Source organism: Branchiostoma belcheri, unplaced genomic scaffold (genome assembly GCF_001625305.1).
Source record: "Branchiostoma belcheri isolate BF01 breed outbred unplaced genomic scaffold, Haploidv18h27 scaffold63, whole genome shotgun sequence".
NCBI lineage: Eukaryota > Metazoa > Chordata > Leptocardii > Amphioxiformes > Branchiostomatidae > Branchiostoma > Branchiostoma belcheri.
The window spans coordinates 785,932-809,104 of NW_017804276.1; the positions used below are offsets into that span (position 1 = coordinate 785,932).

The 23,173-nt window shown below is 41.7% G+C and overlaps 2 protein-coding genes across 2 annotated transcripts in view; one reads left to right on the forward strand and one right to left on the reverse strand.

Moving 5' to 3' along the window:
- The window catches only part of LOC109483188 (sushi, von Willebrand factor type A, EGF and pentraxin domain-containing protein 1-like), a 61,911-nt gene extending 48,962 nt beyond the window's left edge, over nucleotides 1-12,949 (reverse strand). The window contains exons 1-6 of the mRNA XM_019786173.1: nucleotides 12,370-12,949; nucleotides 6,750-6,962; nucleotides 5,850-5,999; nucleotides 4,560-4,718; nucleotides 3,665-3,772; nucleotides 3,384-3,464 (exon numbers count right to left, since the gene is read on the reverse strand). Of these exons, the coding sequence (XP_019641732.1) occupies nucleotides 3,384-3,464; nucleotides 3,665-3,772; nucleotides 4,560-4,718; nucleotides 5,850-5,999; nucleotides 6,750-6,962; nucleotides 12,370-12,841 (1,183 nt within the window). The 5' untranslated portion in view covers nucleotides 12,842-12,949. The remainder of the gene's footprint in view (nucleotides 1-3,383; nucleotides 3,465-3,664; nucleotides 3,773-4,559; nucleotides 4,719-5,849; nucleotides 6,000-6,749; nucleotides 6,963-12,369) is intronic.
- Nucleotides 12,950-15,077: 2,128 nt separating this feature from the next.
- The window catches only part of LOC109483231 (sushi, von Willebrand factor type A, EGF and pentraxin domain-containing protein 1-like), a 37,002-nt gene continuing 28,906 nt past the window's right edge, over nucleotides 15,078-23,173 (forward strand). The window contains exons 1-5 of the mRNA XM_019786209.1: nucleotides 15,078-15,639; nucleotides 21,365-21,577; nucleotides 21,803-21,958; nucleotides 22,316-22,474; nucleotides 23,046-23,150. Of these exons, the coding sequence (XP_019641768.1) occupies nucleotides 15,168-15,639; nucleotides 21,365-21,577; nucleotides 21,803-21,958; nucleotides 22,316-22,474; nucleotides 23,046-23,150 (1,105 nt within the window). The 5' untranslated portion in view covers nucleotides 15,078-15,167. The remainder of the gene's footprint in view (nucleotides 15,640-21,364; nucleotides 21,578-21,802; nucleotides 21,959-22,315; nucleotides 22,475-23,045; nucleotides 23,151-23,173) is intronic.

Here is a 23,173-nt window from a genome sequence, read left to right on the forward strand (position 1 = left end):
ACCAACCTCTGCATTGATTCATATGGGAGACAGCTGGTCTCCCCATCTGGGATCAATTGCTTACAATGGAGGGGCTGTCCTATCATATATGTGTGTGGGGGAGGGAAAGTTGGACATGTGCCATAAGGCCATGTTGATTTGATTATATGGAATGATATGGCGAATAATCTAGTCTTCAAGTTAATTTCTTTTTTTCGTTTGATTTTGGCATTCTACGACATTGGTATAGTTTTTACTAATTTTTTTTGGAACTTATGGTATATTTTTGCTCATTTTGCAACTGTTTTGTACGATTTACAATATGGTTGAAAACTTTTTTGTTGGAAACGGCCGACAATTCATGCGCGCGCGGATGTCATCCATATAATCAAATCAACATGGCCTAAAATACATGAACGAAAGGGCAAAAAAATGATTAGGATGCATAGATTTGGAGGATATTTACTAACTGTGGAAATACAAAGCTTAGGACACAAATTGAATAAAAGAACATAGTGTAACAACAAACGAAAACAGCAATAAATCTCCTCCTGTGCTGATCCTTTCCTTTCATCACATCTTCTCATTTTGTCATTGAATTTGACCTTTTGTATTGGTCGTTATTGTTGTTAGCAGGATAATTCGTGAAGTCGCAAATGGATGTTCAAGATTTTTTGTGAGCAAGTTACCGTTGACGATAGGAAGATCAAGTTCGGAAATGGTCGTCGTGAGAGGTCCGTACGTTACTTTAGTGGGCTTTTGGTGATTGAACATTTTAAGGGCAGTCGAAGTCTTTGCCTGGTTTTATATCTAGGTTCAAACAACAAGTTACAGACAGGAAGCTGTCAACAGTGGCTTTCTGCCGAAAACATTTTCTTTGAATGGTTGTTTGTTGAAACAACATTCATCAGCAGGGGCTTGCTTAACGATTGCTAATTTGACAGCACTGTGGCCCCCAGTGTAACATCTGGAATGTGTTTTAAGGCGACCCTTAAAAGTTCAAACGCCTTTAAATCCCAAACCAAAGAAGATAAACGGAAACGGTTTGCGGGCCGTTGATACTGAGACCATTACCTTTCAAACGACACCAAACTTGAACTTCTTGTACCTTCGGTTGGCCTAACCCTAACCCTACCTTAAGGTGGCCCTTAAAACTTTAAACGCTTATAAATCACAAACCAAAGATAATAAACGGAAACGGTTTGCGGGCCGTTGATACTGAGACCATTACCTCTCAAACGACACCAAACTTAACCTTCTGGTACCTTCGGTTGCCCTAACCCTAACCCTACCTTAAGGCGGCCCTTAAAACTTTAAACGCTTATAAATCACAAACCAAAGATGATAAATGAAAACGGGTTGCGGGCCGTTGATACTGAGACCATTATCTCTCAAACGACACCAAACTTAACCTTCTGGTACCTTCGGTTGCCCTAACCCTAACCCTACCTTAAGGCGGCCATTAAAATTTTAAACGCTTATAAATCCCGAACCAAAGATGATAAATTCAAAAGGGTTGCGGGCCTTTGGTACTGAGACCATTACCTCTCAAACGACACCAAACTTGACCTTCTGGTACCTTCGGTTGCCCTAACCCTAACCCTACCTTAAGGCGGCCCTTAAAACTTTAAACGCTTTTAAATCCCGATTCAAAGATGATGAACGGAAACGGGTTGCGGGCCTTTGATACTGAGACTATTATCTCTCACATGACACCAAACTTAACCTTCTGGTACCTTCGGTTGCCCTAACCCTAACCCTACCTTAAGGCGGCCCTTAAAACTTTCAAACGCTTATAAATCACAAACCAAAGATGATAAATAAAAACGGGTTGCGGGCCGTTGATACTGAGACCATTATCTCTCAAACGACACCAAACTTAACCTTCTGGTACCTTCGGTTGCCCTAACCCTAACCCTACCTTAAGGCGGCCCTTAAAACTTTAAACGCTTATAAATCACAAACCAAAGATGATAAATTGAAAAGGGTTGCGGGCCTTTGATACTGAGACCAATACCTTTCAAACGACACCAAACTTAACCTTCTGGTACCTTCGGTTGCCCTAACCCTAACCCTACCTTACGGCGGCCCTTAAAACTTCAAACGCTTATAAATCACAAACCAAAGATGATAAATGAAAACGGGTTGCGGGCCGTTGATACTGAGACCATTATCTCTCAAACGACACAAAACTTGACCTTCCTGTTCCTTCTGTTGCCCTAACCCTAACCCTACCTTAAGGCGGCCCTTTAAACTTTAAACGCTTATAAATCACAAACCAAAGATGATTAACTGAAACGGGTTGCGGGCCTTTGATACTTAGGTCATTACTTTTCAAACGACACCAAACTTAACCTTCTGGTACCTTTGGTTGCCCTAACCCTAACCCTAACCCTACCTTAAGGCGGCCCTTAAAACTTTAAACGGTTATAAATCCCAAACCAAAGATGATAAATGCAAATTGGATGCGGGCCCTTGATACTGAGACCATTACCTTTCAAAGGACACCAAACTTGACCTTCTGGTACCTTCGGTTGCCCTAACCCAAACCCTACCTTAAGGCAGCTCTTTTAACTTCAAACGCTTATAAATTCCGAACAAGAGAATATTAATGCCAACGGTTCGCAGAATTTTAATACTGAGTCCATTACCTTTTAAACGAGACCAAAATTGACCTTCTGGTACCTTCGGTTGCCCTTACCATAACCCTACCTTAAGGCGGCCCTTAAAACTTTTAACGCTTTGAAATCCAAAACCAAAAATGATAAATGGAAAAGGTTCGCGGATCTTTAATACTGAGACCATAACCTATCAAATGACACCAAACTTGACCTTCTGGTACCTTCGGTTGCTACCTTAAGGCGGCCCTTAAAAGTTCAAACGCCTATAAATCCCAAACCAAAGATGATAAACGGAAACGGTTTGCGGACCTTTAGTACTGAGACCATTACCTCTCAAACGACGCCAAACTTGACCTTCTTTTACCTTCGGTTGTCCTAACCCTAACCCTAACCCTAACCCTAACCTTACCCTAATTCGGGAAAAAAGTTGGTATACTGTACACAATGGCCAAAATAAAGGGAATAGTAAAGGGAGTTTGCCCGCTAGAGAGATACAATTTGCGAATAACGGGAGGAACCCATTTATCTTACATACCACATACCATCACAACAATTGGCCATTTTGTGTGAACATTTTGTAGTGCAATTGTTTTCAACGTATATTGGATATTGCACGCTTCAACAACGCTGGCTGTATAGAAGAATGTTTTAGTTGAAGGAGTTTTTGCCGTTTTGACGTTTGGATCGCCGCACTATACACACACACAACACCCACCAAAACAATATCACACTGTCGAAAGGCATGAGCCCTCCGAACTCTAGTTTTGATGTAAAAATACTTACTCTCGCATGTCAGCACTGGCTGGTCCCAACTGCCGCTGCTTTTGCAAGTCAATAGGGCACTTCCGCCTTTCTTGTTGTATCCTGTAAACCATCATCATACCCAAAATAGATCATCGTTAGAAAGGTCTAGACAATTCTAGGGCGTTAAGCATTTAATAGAGGCACACACACACAAACGCTATGGAAAACATAACCTTCTTGGCGAAGGTAATGACCTTTTTTTGACGCACGTTTATGCTCTTACAAGCTAAGTATGGGTCCCTATATAAGGAAGTACCTACCTGTCTTGCAAGTCAAGCTGCATTGACTGTTGTATTCGCTAGGTGTCGCACAACCACTTGCTACGCGCACGGCAGTTGGGTCATACATCGGCGGCTTGCAGGTCACCTCTGCAATTACAATGACAGTGACAGCAGTACAATGGAACATTTCATGTATTTTCAGAAAACATTTGATTTAAAAGATTTTACCGATCCACAACAAGAATGCTAGTGTCATCATGTATCACCAGGTAATAATGGGGGTCTGCGCCCATTAGCGTAAGCATGCATATGCCAGCGTGGACACTTTCATAACGTTAGATGCATACACCACTGAAAGTGCCTCTAGTGACAATCGGCAAACAAAACCCCAAGTAACCAAGCTGCTAGGGGACTCTAACACTTCGTCTCGGTCGTAGGCTGCATGTGACCCAATATCATAAAATCAGCGTGTTCAGAAAAAAAAGATAGAGAGAGAACCTGGAAGTAGCAACTAAACCCCAGGGAGGCCCACTAATAATGCCCATCTTCAGGACCCTAACATCTAATACACATCCCACACATTTACTGGGCGGTGACGGCAAGTAGCGATTTGTGTTGAAGTCTTCGAGGGGTGAAACATGTTAACATGTTAGATATAAAATCAATCACTCATCTAACACCCATCAACTCCACTGAAGTGTCATCACATCAATGATCTTTTAGCTATACATAAAAAACAAATGTTTTCACCATGGTGTACAAATGCCTCCATGTTATCTACTTAATACATTCATTTGCAACAACCAAATACACAACTACCAGACTAGACAAGTACAACTATTACACAGACCCAACTACACATCCAAAGCATACACTCAGCCGCTGAAAAAAAAGAGCAAAAGTAATAAGAAAAACACTTAATCCATCTACTTACTGTTGCAATACTCAATAGGTGTCCCAACTTGGTAATATCCAGTATTACAGAAACAATCTGATCTGGAGGTGGACCCGGTCTTCAGTGTGCCAGAATTGAGAGGACACGGAGTACAAGGTCCAGGGGAGACATGGTCCTTGTAGGTGTTGCGAGGGCATTCTGAAACGGGAGAGTTTCCCTATAAGGTAGCAGAACACAGTTTTCGCCCTATGGGGATTTCTATAGTTAAGGACCCCAAGATGACTCGCTTCGACGTGATAAAAACTATAGTAGGGTGCACTTCACAAATATGAAAATTGAACTACAACTACCCAGCCTTCAAGAATATTTGCTGTACTACTTTCTATAACTTTTTCACAATAACCATACGCACTATTGCTGTATATTCTTATACGGTCAGGTCTCGGTTTGGAAATGTGACCTAAGCACTAATTAGTAACCTATGCTCGATTCATTAAGACAAAATATCGCTTTTTCCTGCACCTTTTACTGTTGTACAAATTGTCTATACATTCATCAACAATAAGCAAATGTTGTTAGCATGATTAAACAATGGTGTTAGTCAGCATGTATAGATTCGGCAGAGAGAGAGAGAGAGAGAGAGAGAGAGAGAGAGAGAGAGAGAGAGAGAGATAAAAACGTGGCATGTTTTAACCACCATACACAATATTAAGGCCACAACAGACTAGTGAACAATACTTGGAGGAATTCTTGAAAGGCCGGCATTTGCTTTGGAGCAAATATTTGCTTTGGAGCAAATGCAGAGGATGGCTTCACCACATTTTACGACGTAACGCGATATTCCGCGAGACGTCCCGCAATATCCCGCATGACGTCCCGCTATCTCCCGCAGTGGAGCACTCGAGTGGGAGGGGGCGCTTTGTAACGTGCGCCCAGAAATGCCGGACAATTTTGATCGTAAAAAATCGTACAATGCATAAATATAGCGATCTTGGATTCGGATATATTGAAACATACATTTGTAATGAACAGTTTCATGTTTCATGTGTAGTTTTGAGTAAAATCAGCGCGAGTATTGACGAGAATGTAGAGGGTGCGATGTAAACGAAGTCGATTTTTTTGCCAGAACAACTCTACATCGTAACGCACGTCCAGACATGGGAGAACCCGAAAAATAAATAGACATGGGAGAACCCGGCATGGCTTAATTGAGTTAATCCAAACAAATTCAAACAGTCAATCAGCAAGAAGAATACAGGAACCCTGCATGCCTATTGGTTGCTTGCTCTGCATGCCATTTGATGAGTCACACGGTGTATATTTACTTACTGATGACTGCCCAGTTACTGCAGAAATAGCCAGGATTACAGCCACAGGTGTACTGTCCACTGTACGTTCCACACAGGCAAACGTGTGATGAGGAGTGACATCCCACACATTTACTGAGCGGTGCCGGCAAGTAGAGATTTGTGTTGAAGTCTTCGAGGGGTGAAACATGTTAACATGTTAGATATAAAATCATCCACTCATCTAACACCCATCAAACCCACTGAAGTCACACATCAATTGATTCTTTTAGCTATACATAAAAAACAAATGTTCGCACCATGATGTACAGATGCCTCTGTGGCTTAACCCCCGTTTATCTACTCAATACATTCATTTGCAACAACCAAATACACAACTACCACACTAGACAAGTACAACTATTACACAGACCCAACTACACATCCAAAGCAGGCCAACGTACATTTGCATATAGAGCGGCAATTCACTAAACACTTACACAAAACAAGCACCCACCGTTAAATCATTTAAATAGAGACTGAAATATGATTGGTACTGAACTTCTGACACTTCACTCGTTTCGAACACTGACCAATTATGTTTTAAGTATTTTCTTATTTGCTTGATTTGTATATATTATGGTTTATTACTACTATGATCAAGTACTTTATTATTTATGATATACTATTCCTAAATTTGTATTATTTGGAGCTTGACCTCTGACATCTCATCTCTGACTGATCATGTCTTTTGATTAATGATTTCACTGTTACGTTTAATTATTATTATTTTATATTACATTATTTTCTGTAATGGGCTCCCTTGGTAATCAGCCCCAAGGGGCTGAAGGGACCACCCAGGTGTCGTCAAGATAAATAAATAAATAAAAAAGTACATCTCTTCCGTCATGCAATGCTGACCAATAATGTTTAAAACACTCACCTCCTCTCAGCCTCCTTGCTACTTCAGATAGAGCGCGGAAGTCGAGGACCAGGTACACGTACTTGTTTCCACCGCTGTCTTTATTTCCCAGTCCTCTGAGTTTGTAGCTGTCGATGCCCCAGCTACCAATGCCGAAAGCGAACATCAACACACCCATGTGCTGCAGGCTTCGTACTTCGCATATGGGATCGCCTCCAACATTCCAGTAGCCGTCTAAGGAGAAGTACATGCAGATATGTTCATCCAAAAATGAAATGTATAGAGTTACGAAGCTGTAAACTCACGAAACCTTGGCATTTTCTCAGTTACTCTGCAAATGACATGCATAATTAACATAATTTGCATATTTCAATACCAACTGCCACCTAAAGTTACCATGGAAATTTGGACCACGTCTGTTTTATCGAGACGCTGAAGTTAAATGGATACGCCAGGTGGTTACAAATTTAAATGCAACTTTGCGAGACTTATTACATGTACAAACTATTAATACCCGAAGCCCCATTCCACTTAGACGGCGCTCTCTCTGCGACCTGAAATAGGCCAGAGCGCGGAGAGAGCGCAAAGGTCGATGTGCTTGAGAGCGCCATGGGAGCGCCGTGAGGGCGCCATGAGAGCGCCGTGAGAGCGCCGTGAGAGCGCCGTGAGAGCGCCGTGAGAGCGCCGTGAGAGCGCCGTGAGAGCGCCGTGAGAGCGCCATGAGAGCGCCATGGGAGCGCCGTGAGAGCGCCATGAGAGCGCCGTGAGAGCGCCATGAGAGCGCCGTGAGAGCGCCGTGAGAGCGCCGTGAGAGCGCCGTGAGAGCGCCGTGAGAGCGCCGTGAGAGCGCCGTGAGTGGCAATGTGACCCCCGAACACGCCTCGAATACTGCTGACATCCCGAGCACCAGCCGAACACCAGCCAACAAGACAGACTCTCCCGAACATTCCCGAATGTTTATTTTTACATTAGACTGGCGAAGCAGACCCGTAGCCGACCCAGCCGAACGGCAGCCTACCCACTAGTACTCCTATCCATGGTTGGCGAGTGTTTGGCTATCGTTCGGGAGGTAAATATGTGTGGCAGGGGATTAAACAAATAATCGAAAATCCAACCACCCAACCTCTCTAAATCACCTGAACAAGTCATCCGCACAATCAAGCAACTGAGCTAGCCAAGCAATGCCAAAGAAAACATGTTTTCATCTTAGCCGAAGGCAATGATATGGTTGAGCGGCTAACAAAGGCAAAGGTGTAGTAGTAAAGGTCATTTTGGGGTCAACGGTTCTACCAGTGACCAAATGACACTTCACTATTGTTAATTTGTTGTTATTGGCATACCTACCTTTGTGTGGAAGCTTTCACGCTGTAATGACACCACCTTTACACAGTCTCAAGTATCAACCTGGCCTGCTGTATTGTATATGTATAAACATCGATCGTCGAGTTCTCTGGAAGAGTGGTTTACGTAGAGAACATGGCATGGCCGAACTTTGAGGAAACTTCAAGGATTTTCTTTTTTTTCACATGTATCTCATATTATGCTCCTAACGACATACTTAGTCTCATTGGAATCAGCATTGGAATCAGTTGCCACCTGTTGACGAGTAATGGATTTACGGTGAAATTGTTTCCCCTGGGGGATTTGTGTCAACCTGCCTCATTTGCTATGCGTAGAAAACGTCATGTCAAATTTGATATGCGTACTTTAATCATTACACATTATACAATGGGACGTCCAATACTGTCCCACAAATACATGTAAAAGACTAACACATTCATTTTGGGTATATATGTAAACCGTCTGGCACAAAAGTGTAACCTGAGCTCATTACTTATGCAGGAAGGAGTACAGACCCTCATTAAATATGTGGGACCTGCAGTGTGTGTGAAGACGTGTAGTAGTAACATCACTCAAACAACCAGAGCTATCGATGTTTCTGCCGAAAGTGTTTTTGTTGTTCTCAGGAGTGACTTAAATATACAAGGAGCGCCCAGATCCGAAATGGTATGTGTCTTTTTTGTGTGCCACTAGTGTTTAATTTGGATTACTAGTATCCTGATGGTATACCCTATACAGCTGAAAACTACACAGACAACATAGTGTGATTTAACAGGGGGAACTATGTACAGCCCCTGTGTGCTTGAATCGCGCACAGCTTGTCCCTTAAATGATTCTACTTCTTCCCCACAAGGTCACTTATAAGCTCGCCTCTCTCTAGTTCTCAAGCCCCTGCCCTCCCCCAAATCTGTTTTCGAACGGCTGACATGTGGGAGCACTCCGACCAGATTTAGGCCCTGTCTACCTTCTATATGAATTGTAACGAATTTGAGTTACAATGAAGTCAAATTTGATCCATGAACACTCCCTGAACACTGCTGACTTACTCCCTAACGACTTACGAATGTTTGTAACCATGTAACATTTAGAAACATTCGGCTGGCGTAGCCGGACGGTAGCCAAATTCACCGAGGTCTCCGAATTCTTGTTTCTAGATTTTTTTCTTTGCTGTACGTATTCTTTAGCTATCGGTATGTTCGTAGTTTTTTGTTGTTCCAAATTTCAGTCATAAAAGATGGGAATATATGTCCTTAAAACGTTTGTAGGTGGATAAGATACTTAACCCTCAAACCACCGTATGGGGCCAAAACTGACCCCAGGCGTATTAAATGTGTGCCATTTTGACATTTCTAGTCGAAAACGAAATTACTTCTACGAGGTTGCTTGTATAAGTGTCTTATAACTTCTCATACGTTTTACTGAGACTGGAGCATTGTTAATTGAGTTATCGTAGAGAGTTTATTTCCAGCATTTTTAACACTTTTGAATCCTTTGTTGTCCTCAATGTTTCTTCCAGTTAATATGTTTGCTTGAGTTTTCTTCTGACATTCGTCTACTTAACACATTGCTACAGAATGACCTCAACACGTTGAATCAGAAAACTTTAAAAAATGGTGACCCTATTCAAAGGTCAAAGGTCATCGACATGGCTGACATTATCATGTCAAATTGTCCCTCATAGATGAATGAAACTATACATAATATAAAAATCACAAAGAAACTCTTGCAAAAATTATGGGGTCAGTTTTGACCACATACGGTAAGATTCGTTGCAAAAAAACTTACGGTGGTTTGAAGGTTAAAGACAGATGACATGTGTGAATACCAGACATAAACAAAACCACGTTCCTCTAATTACTTGCAAACGCCAGAAGCCCAGCATGTAGCACCTACCATACATGTGGAGTTCAAATAACCGGGAAACAGTGACTCGGGTTGTTGTATACATCAAAACATCTATAATTCGTTAGATACGAATTTGAGGAAAGCATTCGATATTTGACAATCACCATCGGAAACTTTCCCTGCAACTACAATGACAACCAAGGCCTTAATTTTTTATTTCGCTGGTAATTTCCTACGTGTAGCATCTCATCTCATGCTGTATAAAGACACTGCCTGATCACAAAGCTGCATATAACAATCAAATGTTATGATAACTTCACTCTGTTTTACAGCCACTCAGAAATAAGTACCATGTCTACGTGTATAAATATTAGTAATATATTTTGAGATGCAACAAAATGCACAGGAAAATTGAGCTGAAGGACTCACAAACAAAATATATATACGATGCATTAGTTACATCTATTTGAGCTCGATATGACTCGTATTGAAAGCTGGGAAGTTCTGACTGATTCCTAGAACAGACCCCCCCATGCTTCGTCAACGGGGAAAGTTACTGTCTCACGTTGGTAGTGGACCACCCGGGAAAGAAAGACACATGGCTACATATGCGGGAACTGTAATATATACGTGTGAACCGGTCGTAGCGCAATTGGTGAGTTGTACGTGCATACAACGACCTCTGAGCGATTGCCACTTTACCGTAGACACGTCGCACTTACACGTGCTGCTTGCGTACAATACGTACATATACGTACAGGGCACTGGCTCTTACGGGGCTTGAATGCATAGAATTATACATGCACCTAAAGTGCAGCTTGAATGCATAGAATTATACATGCACCTAAGGTGCAGCTTGATGCATAGAATTATACATGCACCTAAAGTGCAGCTTGATGCATAGAATTATACATGCACCTAAAGTGCAGCTTGATGCATAGAATTATACATGCACCTAAAGTGCAGCTTGAATGCATAGAATTATACATGCACCTAAAGTGCTAAGGCGTGTCTGCATGCTCCCAAATTCGAGCCTAACCTGGAAATATCCTATATGAAGTACCTTATCCTACGCAGTAAAAAGAAATAAAATCTGTCCACAAATTTGTATGTAATATTCAAATGCCATAGTAAAGGAGAAGTTCAATCGATTTTACAGCTTGTCTACGACGACCACATAGAGGACAAGGAAAAGTGTTTTTTTATACTATACAAAAAGCATTGTGACAAGACAAGACAGAGAACAAGAAAAATGCTTGAAAATTTCTGCACAATATATACTGCCCCCTAGACTCAGCTGGCTCAACTTTACATCACAATGACTTTCATGCTGTTAAAACCAATGGTAAACTGGCCGATTTCAAGATTTCTCACTAGTTATCATAAAAAAACGCTCTCCGCCACACTGTATTGTCAAAATAAAGACGTTTTCCGCCACACCGTCTTGTAATAGTTAATATTCACTTGTCCAGCTGGCGTCCATGCTGCCTGTAATGCCGCTGTATTCACAAGCTTGTCACAAACAACTGTTTCCCTCTAGCTATAGATTTCCAACTGTTTCATCATTTAGATCGTAATTTAGCGCAACAAACCCATTACAGAGAGACCCAAAGACGAATAGTGGCAACATGGCAACAGCCCCAACCTAAATTGTCTCTTTTTAGAAAATTTTTACTCCTCAAGTCATAAAAATAGGGAACCACAAGATACGTACTTACCTCTAGAGTTAGTCCAAGGGCTGATTGTCAAAAGTAGATTACAATTACCATTTTGTTGAAAATGACAAATAATACACTCAAAGTTGACAAGTTGCCCTGTAGAAATTTTGAATGCAGAACATGCAGTTGATTTTGGACATGACTACATACCGTACCAGCATAATTTTGACACAATTGTCAAAATGTCGATATCCTAGTATCCAAGTACTGTATGTCTTGGTGATTGATATCTTCTCTGTAGATTATATAACTTGACGTACTGACGTATATAAAAGGAATTATATAAACTAATATTGATGATTATATAAAAGGAATTCTTAACTTTTGAAAAGAGAAAAAAATTATAGCGTACGACAGACTCGTTTCTTTTCACCAATTAATATATATATATATTCAAATGCAACAGCTTCTACAATGCAAAGATATTAGGTAACTACATAAAATACTTTTTGGTTATTAGAAAAAATGCCGAAACTACTTGATTGTATTCTATATTAGCTCTCGATGTTTAGTAATTAGAATGTTAATTCTCATTATATACCCTTTTCTTTTTTTGTACTATGTCCAATAGGCGTTGCCGTACATTGTATCATATACAACTGACGTGCAATCAAGTTCTGCATATATTCATTATTTTGAAAGCGCTTCCACGATGCTGTATATTATGGTCCCATGTCTGTGATAGCTCTGGTACATAGCTTCAAACTAGAAAAGACGTTGTTTAATCTTTTACTTACCCGTCACGGTAAATACAACTTTTGTCGATGATTGACGAACACCGGCCTGGAGAAAAAGTTCTCTAGCCTTTCTCAAACCGTCTCTCGTGTTCGTGTACCCTCCTCTGTAGGTTAGTTTGGTCAGATGTGTCGTAAACAGTTCGCACTTGTTGTTGTCCTTCGAGGACGACCGCAGATTGTCAAAGTCAACCGTCGCAGACCAACCGTACGATATGACCGCCACCCGTGTTTCGTCAGGATAAACGCTGAAGCGGCCGAGTACGGCTTTAACAAACGTTACGACTCTACCGTAGTTCTGCTGACCAACGCTTCCGGAGTGATCCAAGACAAAGACGATGTCCAGTTGTTCGTTCACCCTCGGTAAACTGGCCGTCAGTGCTAATGCAGCATTTTGCGCGGCCAGCAATGTTTGCCCATGCACGAGGTGGATCAGTGTGAACAACAAAATCCACAACACAAGCATTACTGCCATCCTGATAAAGATAAGGCGGTCATATTTCTGACGATAAAAAAATTGAGCTGCTGAACTGGGACTGGCATGCTGATCATAGTAGTGCTACCTTGCATGCCCTCCACTCAATGAGGATTTGACAAAAGTTTCATTTCCTTGAAGCAATGCACGCTGGGTTTTCTTTTCTCATTAGCATCCAAGCGTGGGGTTCTGGATTTCAACCAAAACATCAGCAGGACGCATATTTAAAAAAACAATAAGCAGAATTTGGTCTGCTGTGTTGAAATAATAATAGTTTTATTGTGCAACAATTGTACAGGGTAAAAACAATAATATAATATGCTTCCCACGGGAAACTTCATTAGGGTCGCAAGGTCAACGCGTGTTCATTTTTGTCCTTTTTTGTTAGTACTGGTAATGACTTTACTTTCTCTAGAAATTGACAGCATTAAGTCCAGTTGTCTCCATTGATCATTCAATCAATGATGGTATAATACACCATCTATCAATGATGGTATGGAATACGTTTAATATGCGAGAGAACAACACGTTTTTCTTGAGAGCTTTACTAGTCTTAGGAACTCCTGTGAGTGAGTGAGTGAGTGAGTGAGTGAGTGAGTGAGTGAGTGAGTGAGTGAGTGAGTGAGTGAGTGAGTGAGTGAGTGAGTGAGTGAGTGAAAGTGAGTGAGTGAGTGAGTGGGTGAGTGGGTGAGAGTGAGTGAGTGAGTGAGTGAGTGAGTGAAAGTGAGTGAGTGAGTGGGTGAGTGAGTGAGTGAGAGGAGTAGCAGCATGAGTGAGTGACTGAGTGAATTTGCAAGAAAATCATTACAAATGGAAAAGTACAAATCACCCAGAATAGCTTGACTTCAAGATATTCTTTCGCACGTACAACCACCACCTGTGGGGCAAGTTAGGCATGACTTGAATCCCTTCACGTAAAAGCAAAAAGTTCATGGCACCGTAAGGTGAAAAGGTGAACATGGGGTGCAAATGCGGGCCAATTCCATAGTTTTGCCTCAATACCAAAGATCCTTCCCTCTCCCCCCTTCGTCCTTTCTATCCAGACGATATAGGTCTGGAAACAATCATTGTTATGATGTTCTTTGTCATAGTTATGATTCTACAAACCCTGCACTTTTAAAAATCAATACGTGTCTATTTTAATTCAGCCAATATGGGCTTCCGATGTTATAGCTTTGGTTTCTAGGTTTATTTCAGATGCGCAAACTGCAGGAATGATTATAATGACTAGTCAGACAGTAACTGTGTTTAGCGCTGTGTCAAGTGTACATCTTACTCTGTTGGACGGCGCGGGTCTACAAGGTAAGGCTGACTATGCCGCATCTAGGTAGAGCTGATGACATGCACATTTTAGTTTGATATCAGGCTATACTATCAAGATAGATAAATGTTTTGGATTGTTAATAAGATATACAAGATAAACCTAAGTCAGTGAAAGTTTCCAATAAAGTGTTGTTTAAAACTGACAGACAGCAACTTTGACTCTTTGTACGAAGTACGTACTCTATAATATCAATGCACAGAGCTTCCAAAGGTATTTGAGTATTAAACAAATTGTGTATAGTGTACTGTCGTCAAACTGTATTGACACAGCCACACGGCGACGTTTTCTCGAGCTTGTTTTTCACCAGTAGACAGTAACATTACACTACATAAACTCTTCCTTGTTTACGTTACAATGCTTTGTGTACACAGTGTTGATTATACTTGCCACATAAGGAACTAATTCGAGGAAGAGGAAACTGTTGAGGCCACCCGCGGATTAGACTGGGCAATAATATTTTAGGTGTCATTCACCTCTACAAGCAGCCCTAAAACTCCTCGTACCAAAGGTGGTGCGAACATCTTAAAACAAGAAAATGCATACAGCTAAATCTCATAACGAATGGTCATAAAGTACAAAATAAAGTCATGCTTGTTTTAAGTTCAGTGTTTAAGTTTAAAATGCAAATAACTACGTTCAAGATAGGTTCACCCATCCCAACCTGTGTGGTATGTATACAGTCATAATCATGATGTTGAGTTCCCTTGGAGACATAAAGTTAATGACGATTCATATCCAGTTTAGTCTACAAAAAGAGTACCAGCAACTCGCATACGAACTGTGATAAAAAAAAACGGCCCAGATTAAGATTTACAACGCCCAGGTGTCCAAAGCGTGGTCATACGATACACCAGGAAACAGTTCTTCTGAGAAAAAGTCTTTCGTCACCGCTCCCCCAGGTCGTAAACATGACACGGAGCCAGGTGTAAGTCGGGATCGCTAACAGACCGTATCAGCCCAGACCTGTTTCCTTGAGGCAGTAGCGCGAATCTTTCAGCCAACATGGGGAGGTTGGTTGTGATCTCCCTGTTGGTTATGGCTGTTTTCCCCGCTGTGAAGGGGCAGAGCGCTATGACCGCCGTGGTTGCGGCTAACACACTGAAGGCGGCTCTACCAACTCCCAACAGGGCTATCGACATCATCTTTGCTCTCGACCGCTCTGGGAGTGTTGGTTCATATAACTACAACAGAATCATCGAGTTTGTGAAGGCCGTTCTGAGCCACTTCAGTGTTTCACCGTCAACTACCCGTGTAGCCGTCGTGTCGTTTGGAACGGACGCTAGAGTCGAGTTCGACCTTCTTCGATCGACATCAAATGACAACAACAAGTGTGAACTATTTCGCAACTACATACCAAGAATCAAGTACACCGGTGGATGGACCAACACAAAAGGGGCTCTGGACATCGCGTTAACGTTACTGAAGAAATCGGGGGTCCGTTCGTATTCAACCAAGGTGGTGTTCACGATTACAGGTGAGTTATTTCATGATTATTTTGATGTAACAATACCGTTGTTGATGTAAAAATCGAAGTCTTCTCAGACCTCTTTTTTGTAACATTTTCTAGCCTTGGTGCATGTCATGGCCTTATGCGTTATTTCCAACCATGGTTCGATGAGGTAACTAAAGCCCTGTTCACAACCTGCCGTACGTGCTTTTTGTCCGTACGTTGTTTGGGAGGCCACGTCTGCTACGTTTTTCTGAAAACGTGGGGAAGGACTGGCATGAGCAGTACGTCAACGCATGTCACTCACACGGTAGCGCAAGGTGTAAATATGTGGTCTGCACGCCAAGCCTGGTGGTCAGTTGTATGTACTTACAACGTACGATCTCTGTGCGGTTGCCACTTTGCCGTATGCAGGCCGTACTGACACGTGCTGCTAACGTACGGTACGTACCGGTACGTACAGGGCAAGCGTCGCCCGCTCGTACGGGGGTACGGGGGTGAATCCGCAGCCCGCATGCAGAGAAAGTTTTATTCCGTACGGAGGCGGTACTCACCACTCACAGATCCCCCAAAATTGCCCACGTTTTTGCACGTAGACAGCACGCGTACGGCCGGTTGTAACCGAGGCTTAATTGGAGGAACGTTGCTCCACCACAATATAGCCAGGCTGTACGAGGTATCTGCGGTCGCATTTATCACATGGGGCAGCTGAAGGTGAACATCATTAAACATAGCTTATAAGGACCTCATTTACATAATTTATGAGGAACTGCTAGAATGGCATTTTTGTTAAGATAGGACTGTCTTTTGGTGGAGAATATGGTCAACTGATATAATTAATGGAAATGAGGATCTTATTTGCATAATCATGGGGAGTCTAGTTATGTGGAACTAGTTACATGTATGTATGTGTTTGTATGATTGTGTGCGCTTGTTATATTTCCAATATATACTCCCTCGAACAAAGTGAACAGCTAGCGCTAAGTGCTCATCAGACAATGGACTTTGCTGCTGTTTGTTGCCAGCCTTGTTAACACCATTGCAACTTTTAAGCTATGGCCATACGCTATCTGTTCGACAAAATCTCATGAACGTTTGACTATCACTGTGTTGATACATGACCTGTACGAAAATTTATATAAGTGATACCACATTGCTTTCGTCCCAAATTTAAAAGCAATGGACTGTGCATATATGTGTAAACCCCTGTAAAATTTCTGCGTATCCTCTTTCATCGTATGAATTGCGTATTGATATTTGTTTCAACAGTACGCACGTCATATGCATGTCGATAGTAGATATTTTTGATAGGTGAAATTTGTAGATAGGTCCGTTTTGGATTCTGTTGTAGTCCTCAGCCGTAGATTCTCCTTTAACCCTCAAACCACCTTAAGTTTTTTTTGCTATGAATCTTACCGTATGGGGTCAAAACTAAATTCGTGCAAAACATTATGGGGTCAAAACTGACCCCATAATGTTTTGCACGAATTTAGTTTCTTTGTTACTCCTAGGCCAATGATAGACCAATGATAGCGGACATATTACCTGGAAGAAATATTGACGACAACAAAGGATCCACACATGTTAAAAATGCTGGGGTCATGTTTGACCCCACCGGACCACACATGAACTCTCTAGGATAACTCACTCAAAAATGTTCAAATCTCAGTAAAAAGTTTTGAGAAATTATGTACAAACAAACTTATAGAAGGAATTTTGTTTTCGACAAGAAATGTCAAAATGGCACATATTTACATAAGCCTGGGTTCAGTTTTGGCCCCATACGGTGGTGATTTGAGGGTTTTAATTGGCTGTTCCGATACGGAAGGTCTGCCCCCTCACCCTCTGATCTTAGATTAATTGTAGTCTATCACTCAGTTTTCCTTTCCTCCGGACTAGCTTCCTGCACTTAATGGGCTTGAATCTTATCATTGCCAATGTATTTTGTGTTACTCAGGCATTTCAGCATCCATCTAGTGCTCTCTATATTTATTGTTAGATTGTTCATAAAGGCTTTCGGGGGGCGAGGGGGGGCTGTCTTATTCCTGACTTTGTCATTGGTCCTCTACTCTGATCTGTTGCGGGCTTTAGTACCAGCTAACCATGTTTACTTTAGACTTTAGACCGCGTCAGAAGACACGGGAGGCCGTCGGAGCATGCCAGCGAGTTCGGTCAAAGGCCAGTCCCTGTGCTTGAGCATTGTTTTTTATGCTTCAGTCATCTTACTGCACATACTAAACAGGGATCCTTCTACCCGTACACAAAGTCATAATCGCAATTTTTATACATTCACAGTAGGAGGATGTTAGTATAAACTAATGTTGTTAAAAAATATCAAAGGGAAGTATGAAAAAATACAACGTAATTATGTTTTGCAAAACTGTGGCGAAACATCCATTTACCTTTAGGGCAGGCATTATTGCATACTTGTACCATCGCGGCTTTACATGCGTACGATAGCCCGTATTAATCAAATGACGTACTAACAGAATAGTGTTTGGATTCAAGACAAGGTCTTCGGGAGCACAAAAAAGGCGGCATTTGTTTATGATGTATAACCTTAGCGCTTTGTCAATTTGTCCTTTGTTGTCTTTCACAGAACAAAGCAATTTAAGTTGTTAGGGGCCTTTAAAAATTGTTAGGGGCCTTGGCATGGAAATGTTTTGCGGCACCTTCTTATTACCTCCATGAAAAAAAATTGAGGTACTGTTTTTTATGTGTCTTGTGTGTGTCGTGTGTGTGTGTGTCGTGTGTGTGTGTGTGTGTGTTTGTATGTGTGTGTGTGTGTGTGTGTGTGTGTGTGTGTGTGTGTGTGTGTGTGTTTCCGCAGATTTGTAGTCAGCATAACTTCAGAACGCCTTTATGGATTGTGATGATATGAAGTTATGCTGGCTGCAAATGTGCGGAAACACAGACACACACACAGACAGACACACAGACGCACCAAAAACAATACCTCCATTTTTCATGGAGGTAATGAACTAAATCTCTACATAACTTGTCATTGTCATGTAGATGTCACATCCCTCCCATCTCTCCCTCGTCCCTTGATTTTCCTAGGGGCCCGCATAACCTAATTTCCAAAGAGTGTAAGGCGGCAGTTTTGATTCTACGTCGAGCGTAGACGGACCGCTCTAAAGCAGTCTAATTCTACGTAATGTGTTATAGTTGGAATTCATCATATTTGTTACTGTAGCGTAATACGTTCGTAAACCGGCTCTCAAAATTTAGCGTAGAGCGTTGGCGGGACCCCCGCCCCCCATGAAGACCCCCTTTCCTAGTCGCTGGGGGGGAGGGGGCAAGCTGTACACATACTTTGCGGGTACACAATACTAGTAGTCAGGCATGGGATCTTATGAAACCACAGACGACGTGGGATTTACAAAGGATCATGTTGTGATAACATCTTTGTTTGACGGTGCGCGCCACTCATGGACACCATTTCCGTCAGACTCAGACACGCCCTAATGACCAAGCTTTGGACGTGTCATGCATGAAAGGTTCACTACGCACGGTGTGGGGTATTCAGCTCTGTAAGGGATCTACCGTATTTGCATGCCTGCCAACTGTTGTGTCAACATCTTCTGTATCTGTATCTGTATAGCCGGTATAACCGCCTTTCGGCGTAACACACCAGCTTCGCAGGCACGCGGCGCGGCGGCAGCTGGCTATATTACACCGATCGACTTGTTACACCTAACCCTTGAACTTCTAGCTCTAGACATTGTTTAAAGCTATCTATTGACAGTGCCCCTACTGTACTTGGTGACAGTCTGACAGTGACATTGTTGTCAAACATGCCGGTTGCAATTGGTTTGTACACAGATCGTACGTCCATGGTACAGGGGAGGGACCAGTGAATGAAGCTTCCATTGGAATTCTATGGTGAAACCACTAGAAACAAGCACTTAAAAGCACATTTACTTTTATTCCAAACCTCAAGTCTTTACCCCCACTGCAAGGCTGAATTTGTCAGGTTTCTTTTGGTACAAATAGTGGAAGTTCGACTCCTGCCTGTTTTTGAGTTACAGCCCAAATACTGAAATGATACCTGGATTTCACCCCCTGTCCAAGTGGAACAGTCCATTCACCCAGGACCCATCTCGGGGTCGATAGAAGGTCAAGTCTTGCCAAAGGTCAAACTTTTTGGGCAGATTTGAAAAATACACATTCTTCTGTCCTACTTACCACAAAACTGGGCCTGTCTGAGCAAAATTTCCCCAGGAAAAAAAATTATTTCAAAAATAAGTCCAAAAATAAATCAAAGTGGCCTTACCCCGCATGCGCTTACACTGGTCCCTCTCCTACAGCATCGGGATCTGTCAGGAATTCGAACCCAAAACCTTCCACTGCTGTGTCAACAGCACTAACCACAAGGCCAATGTTTCATGTAGCAACAGCAAACATTTTGAAAACTGTCAGATTGCATTACTTTTCAGTGGCTGACGAAAAGTAAATCTTAAAGTAAAACGCCAGTTTTTAGGATTTCAGCACAGGGGTGCCATTCCTCATCCTCAATCTGCTCCGATTCAAAAATGGCCGCAAGGTGTGAAAGGTGATGGACTAGAGACTATAGGTAATGTACCTTACAGGTGTGACAGGTGAGTTTTCATCAACTAGACACTAAGTAAAGCACCTTACAGGTGTGACAGGTAAGTTTGCTCGGCCTCGTGTGAGTTGGTTCTTCCAACTTGTCCAGATTTTGGCATGTACAAAACATTGACATTGGCATTTGGCTAACTTTAGGGCACTATAACTGATCAGTGCTTTAGCATAACGACAGGAGCAAATTGTACTGATCAGAGCAATGCCTAAACTTGTATGAAAAAGCAGCAAAGTCAATGTTCGGTAAAATCTGCAAAGATCAACAGTAACATCTAGCGACTTTCAGTAGAAAAGCATGTCTGAAAGCAAAACCTTTACTGGAAAGAACAACATCTGCTGATTCAAAAACAAGCGTCGTATACGAGCAATCACTGTTTTTGTTCACATGGTGTACATGCAAATCATTTGAAGACATATTTAAACTGTCTACCATGACGTCATGGCAATCACACATCACACGAGCCGTGAATGGAGGGTCTTTATTGGAATTTGTCGGGTTTTCTACTAAATTGCATCATGTTATTACGACTCTTTGCGGGGTAAATCATGATGATGATGATAATGATGAATAGTTGAAATACAAGTCACTCGCAGTCCGATGGCTGAATTGCTGATTCAGTAAAATACTCATTACAGACAATACTCAAAACTTGTACTAAAATAAACATATTGTTATCATCATACATATTACAATAAAAAGGTAGTAATTAACACTGACACATTCGTAAAATCTGGAGTTGACTCCCATCATACGAAATGATAGTGATTCATAGCAATCATGGCAGTTTTTGTGTAGCTGTAAAGGAACAATGCACAATTGCTCGCACGTTTTGCACAAAAATGCTACAAACAATTAGAAATGTTCGTTGGGTGCTCTACATGGGGATAGAGAGATGCTCAAAAAGAAATTGAATTGATTTTACACCATTTATCATGTTTTATTGTTACTGTCTATTAGTAAGTACCGTCCAAAATCAACTTTGTGCTTTCAATATGGAGGTAATTAATAGTCTATTCGAAACTTTCTAGTCATGCTGCCACACAAACCAACTCATAAAACAACATCAGTGGAAAGCACATTCACACCAATTTTCTCTATCTGATCAGCTGTAAACATAATAATTATCGATCTTTTGTTGATATGCAGACGGTTACTGGAATAGGGGTGGGGATCCTTCCTCAGTGGTGCGGACGTTGCAGAGCAGGGGTGTGATCATGTACGCCTTCGGGATAGGTGCCTGGGGAATCAACAGTAACAGACTGAGCGCTCTGGGAAACAAGGACAGTCGTGGTCACAAGTACGTCTACTTGTGTCTGGATTTCAACATTCTGTCACAAGTGGCCAAGAGGCTGAGAGGAGGTAAGAGAAACTGTGCAATCTAAAGGAACATTTTCCACAAAAATTGATCTCTGTTTTGATGACTTTTTATCTTTACATTAAAACATGGATATTTCAATAGATAACACATCCTAGCCTTTACATTTACGGTATTATACGATAGAAAAGTTACACGTTGTGGGATATGCGTAAATATTTCCTTTGGAATAGATTGATAACAGCATACATTTATCATTCATACCGCAGACCTTCACACCACTGATTACTTGCCATCCTCTCGATATCGATGTTCACCCGTCTGTAACCAGGCGACGCGGTCCTGCCATTGCGACGTGTACGGCGGAAACTACGCCTGTGTGTGCCAGAAGGGATATGACTGTGGAAATAAAGCCGGTGATAAAAGTGAGTTGTGAGCAACAGAACAAATCTCAACAAGAGTTCCACGATCTCATACCTTCGCCAAATGATGTTAACCCTTGCGGTTGATGAATTATACAATTTTAATCATTGGCTTCGTAAATAAGAGCCTCATTTGCATGGATTACATCAGTTGATCATATTCTCCACCCAATGACAGCCTTATCTTAACAAAAAGGCTATTATCGCACTGCCTTATAAATTATGCAAATGAGGTCACGATTTAAATGAATTATGTTTATTGATGTTCACGTCAGGTTAATTGATTGGTTGTGTAAAATTTACTATCATTTCTAACTTTTTTATTACATAACATTCTTATGTTTAAATTTTACCGAACAGAATGCCCGCTGAATACATACAAAGACACCGTTGGGACTGGACCATGTATTCAGTGCCCGGCAAACTCCGTGACGTCAGGAACAGGCGCCACCAGCAAGACTGAGTGCAAGTGTAAAACCGGCTACCAGCAAGTTGGGTCCCCCATCCAGAGTTGTAAACGTAAGTTTGTCATTTCGTTACTTTTAGGTGGGTAGCTCTTGATGAGACCACATGATAATAAGCCCCCGAGCGGCTTGTTTTGGTCCTGTAGGGGAACTTCCGGTCATCACCTAATTCAGAATTGACAAGGTCACGAATTTTGGATGGTAGATAGCTTTAGAGCTTAAGAAGAAGTGACATCAGTTTACCCCTATCTGTTTGCTCTTAACTGCAGAGGCGTTTGTTTAAAAATATTAAAGGGGGTTGACGGACCGTCGTTCGTTTGGGTACGTAAGTGCATGACATATTTATATATTTTTCTATAAAAAGTAGTGATGAAATCTTGAGGAATATAACCAGGATACTCGCACATATGATGTAATCATGGTCAGCAATCTTGGATTTTGATCAGTGGCGCCATCAAATTAGAATTTCCTTGCTAAATGTTCCTTTGCGCTTCTTTTTTCAATTATTATTTTTAGAATCACCACAAACTTTCAAGATATAAGTCGCCTTGTGATATGTGATATGATTCATTTTAGAAGTATTGTATATGGACAGAAAATGGAATATAATGTGTCTAATATTGCAGGAATTGCATGTTACAAACCATCTTACGATACCACCGCTGTGAGAGCTGCATCATGTGGAACATGGACAAACTGGGGCGACAGATGTAGCTTGGATTGCCAGTCAGGTGTGTCTTCTTTGCAAGCCTGT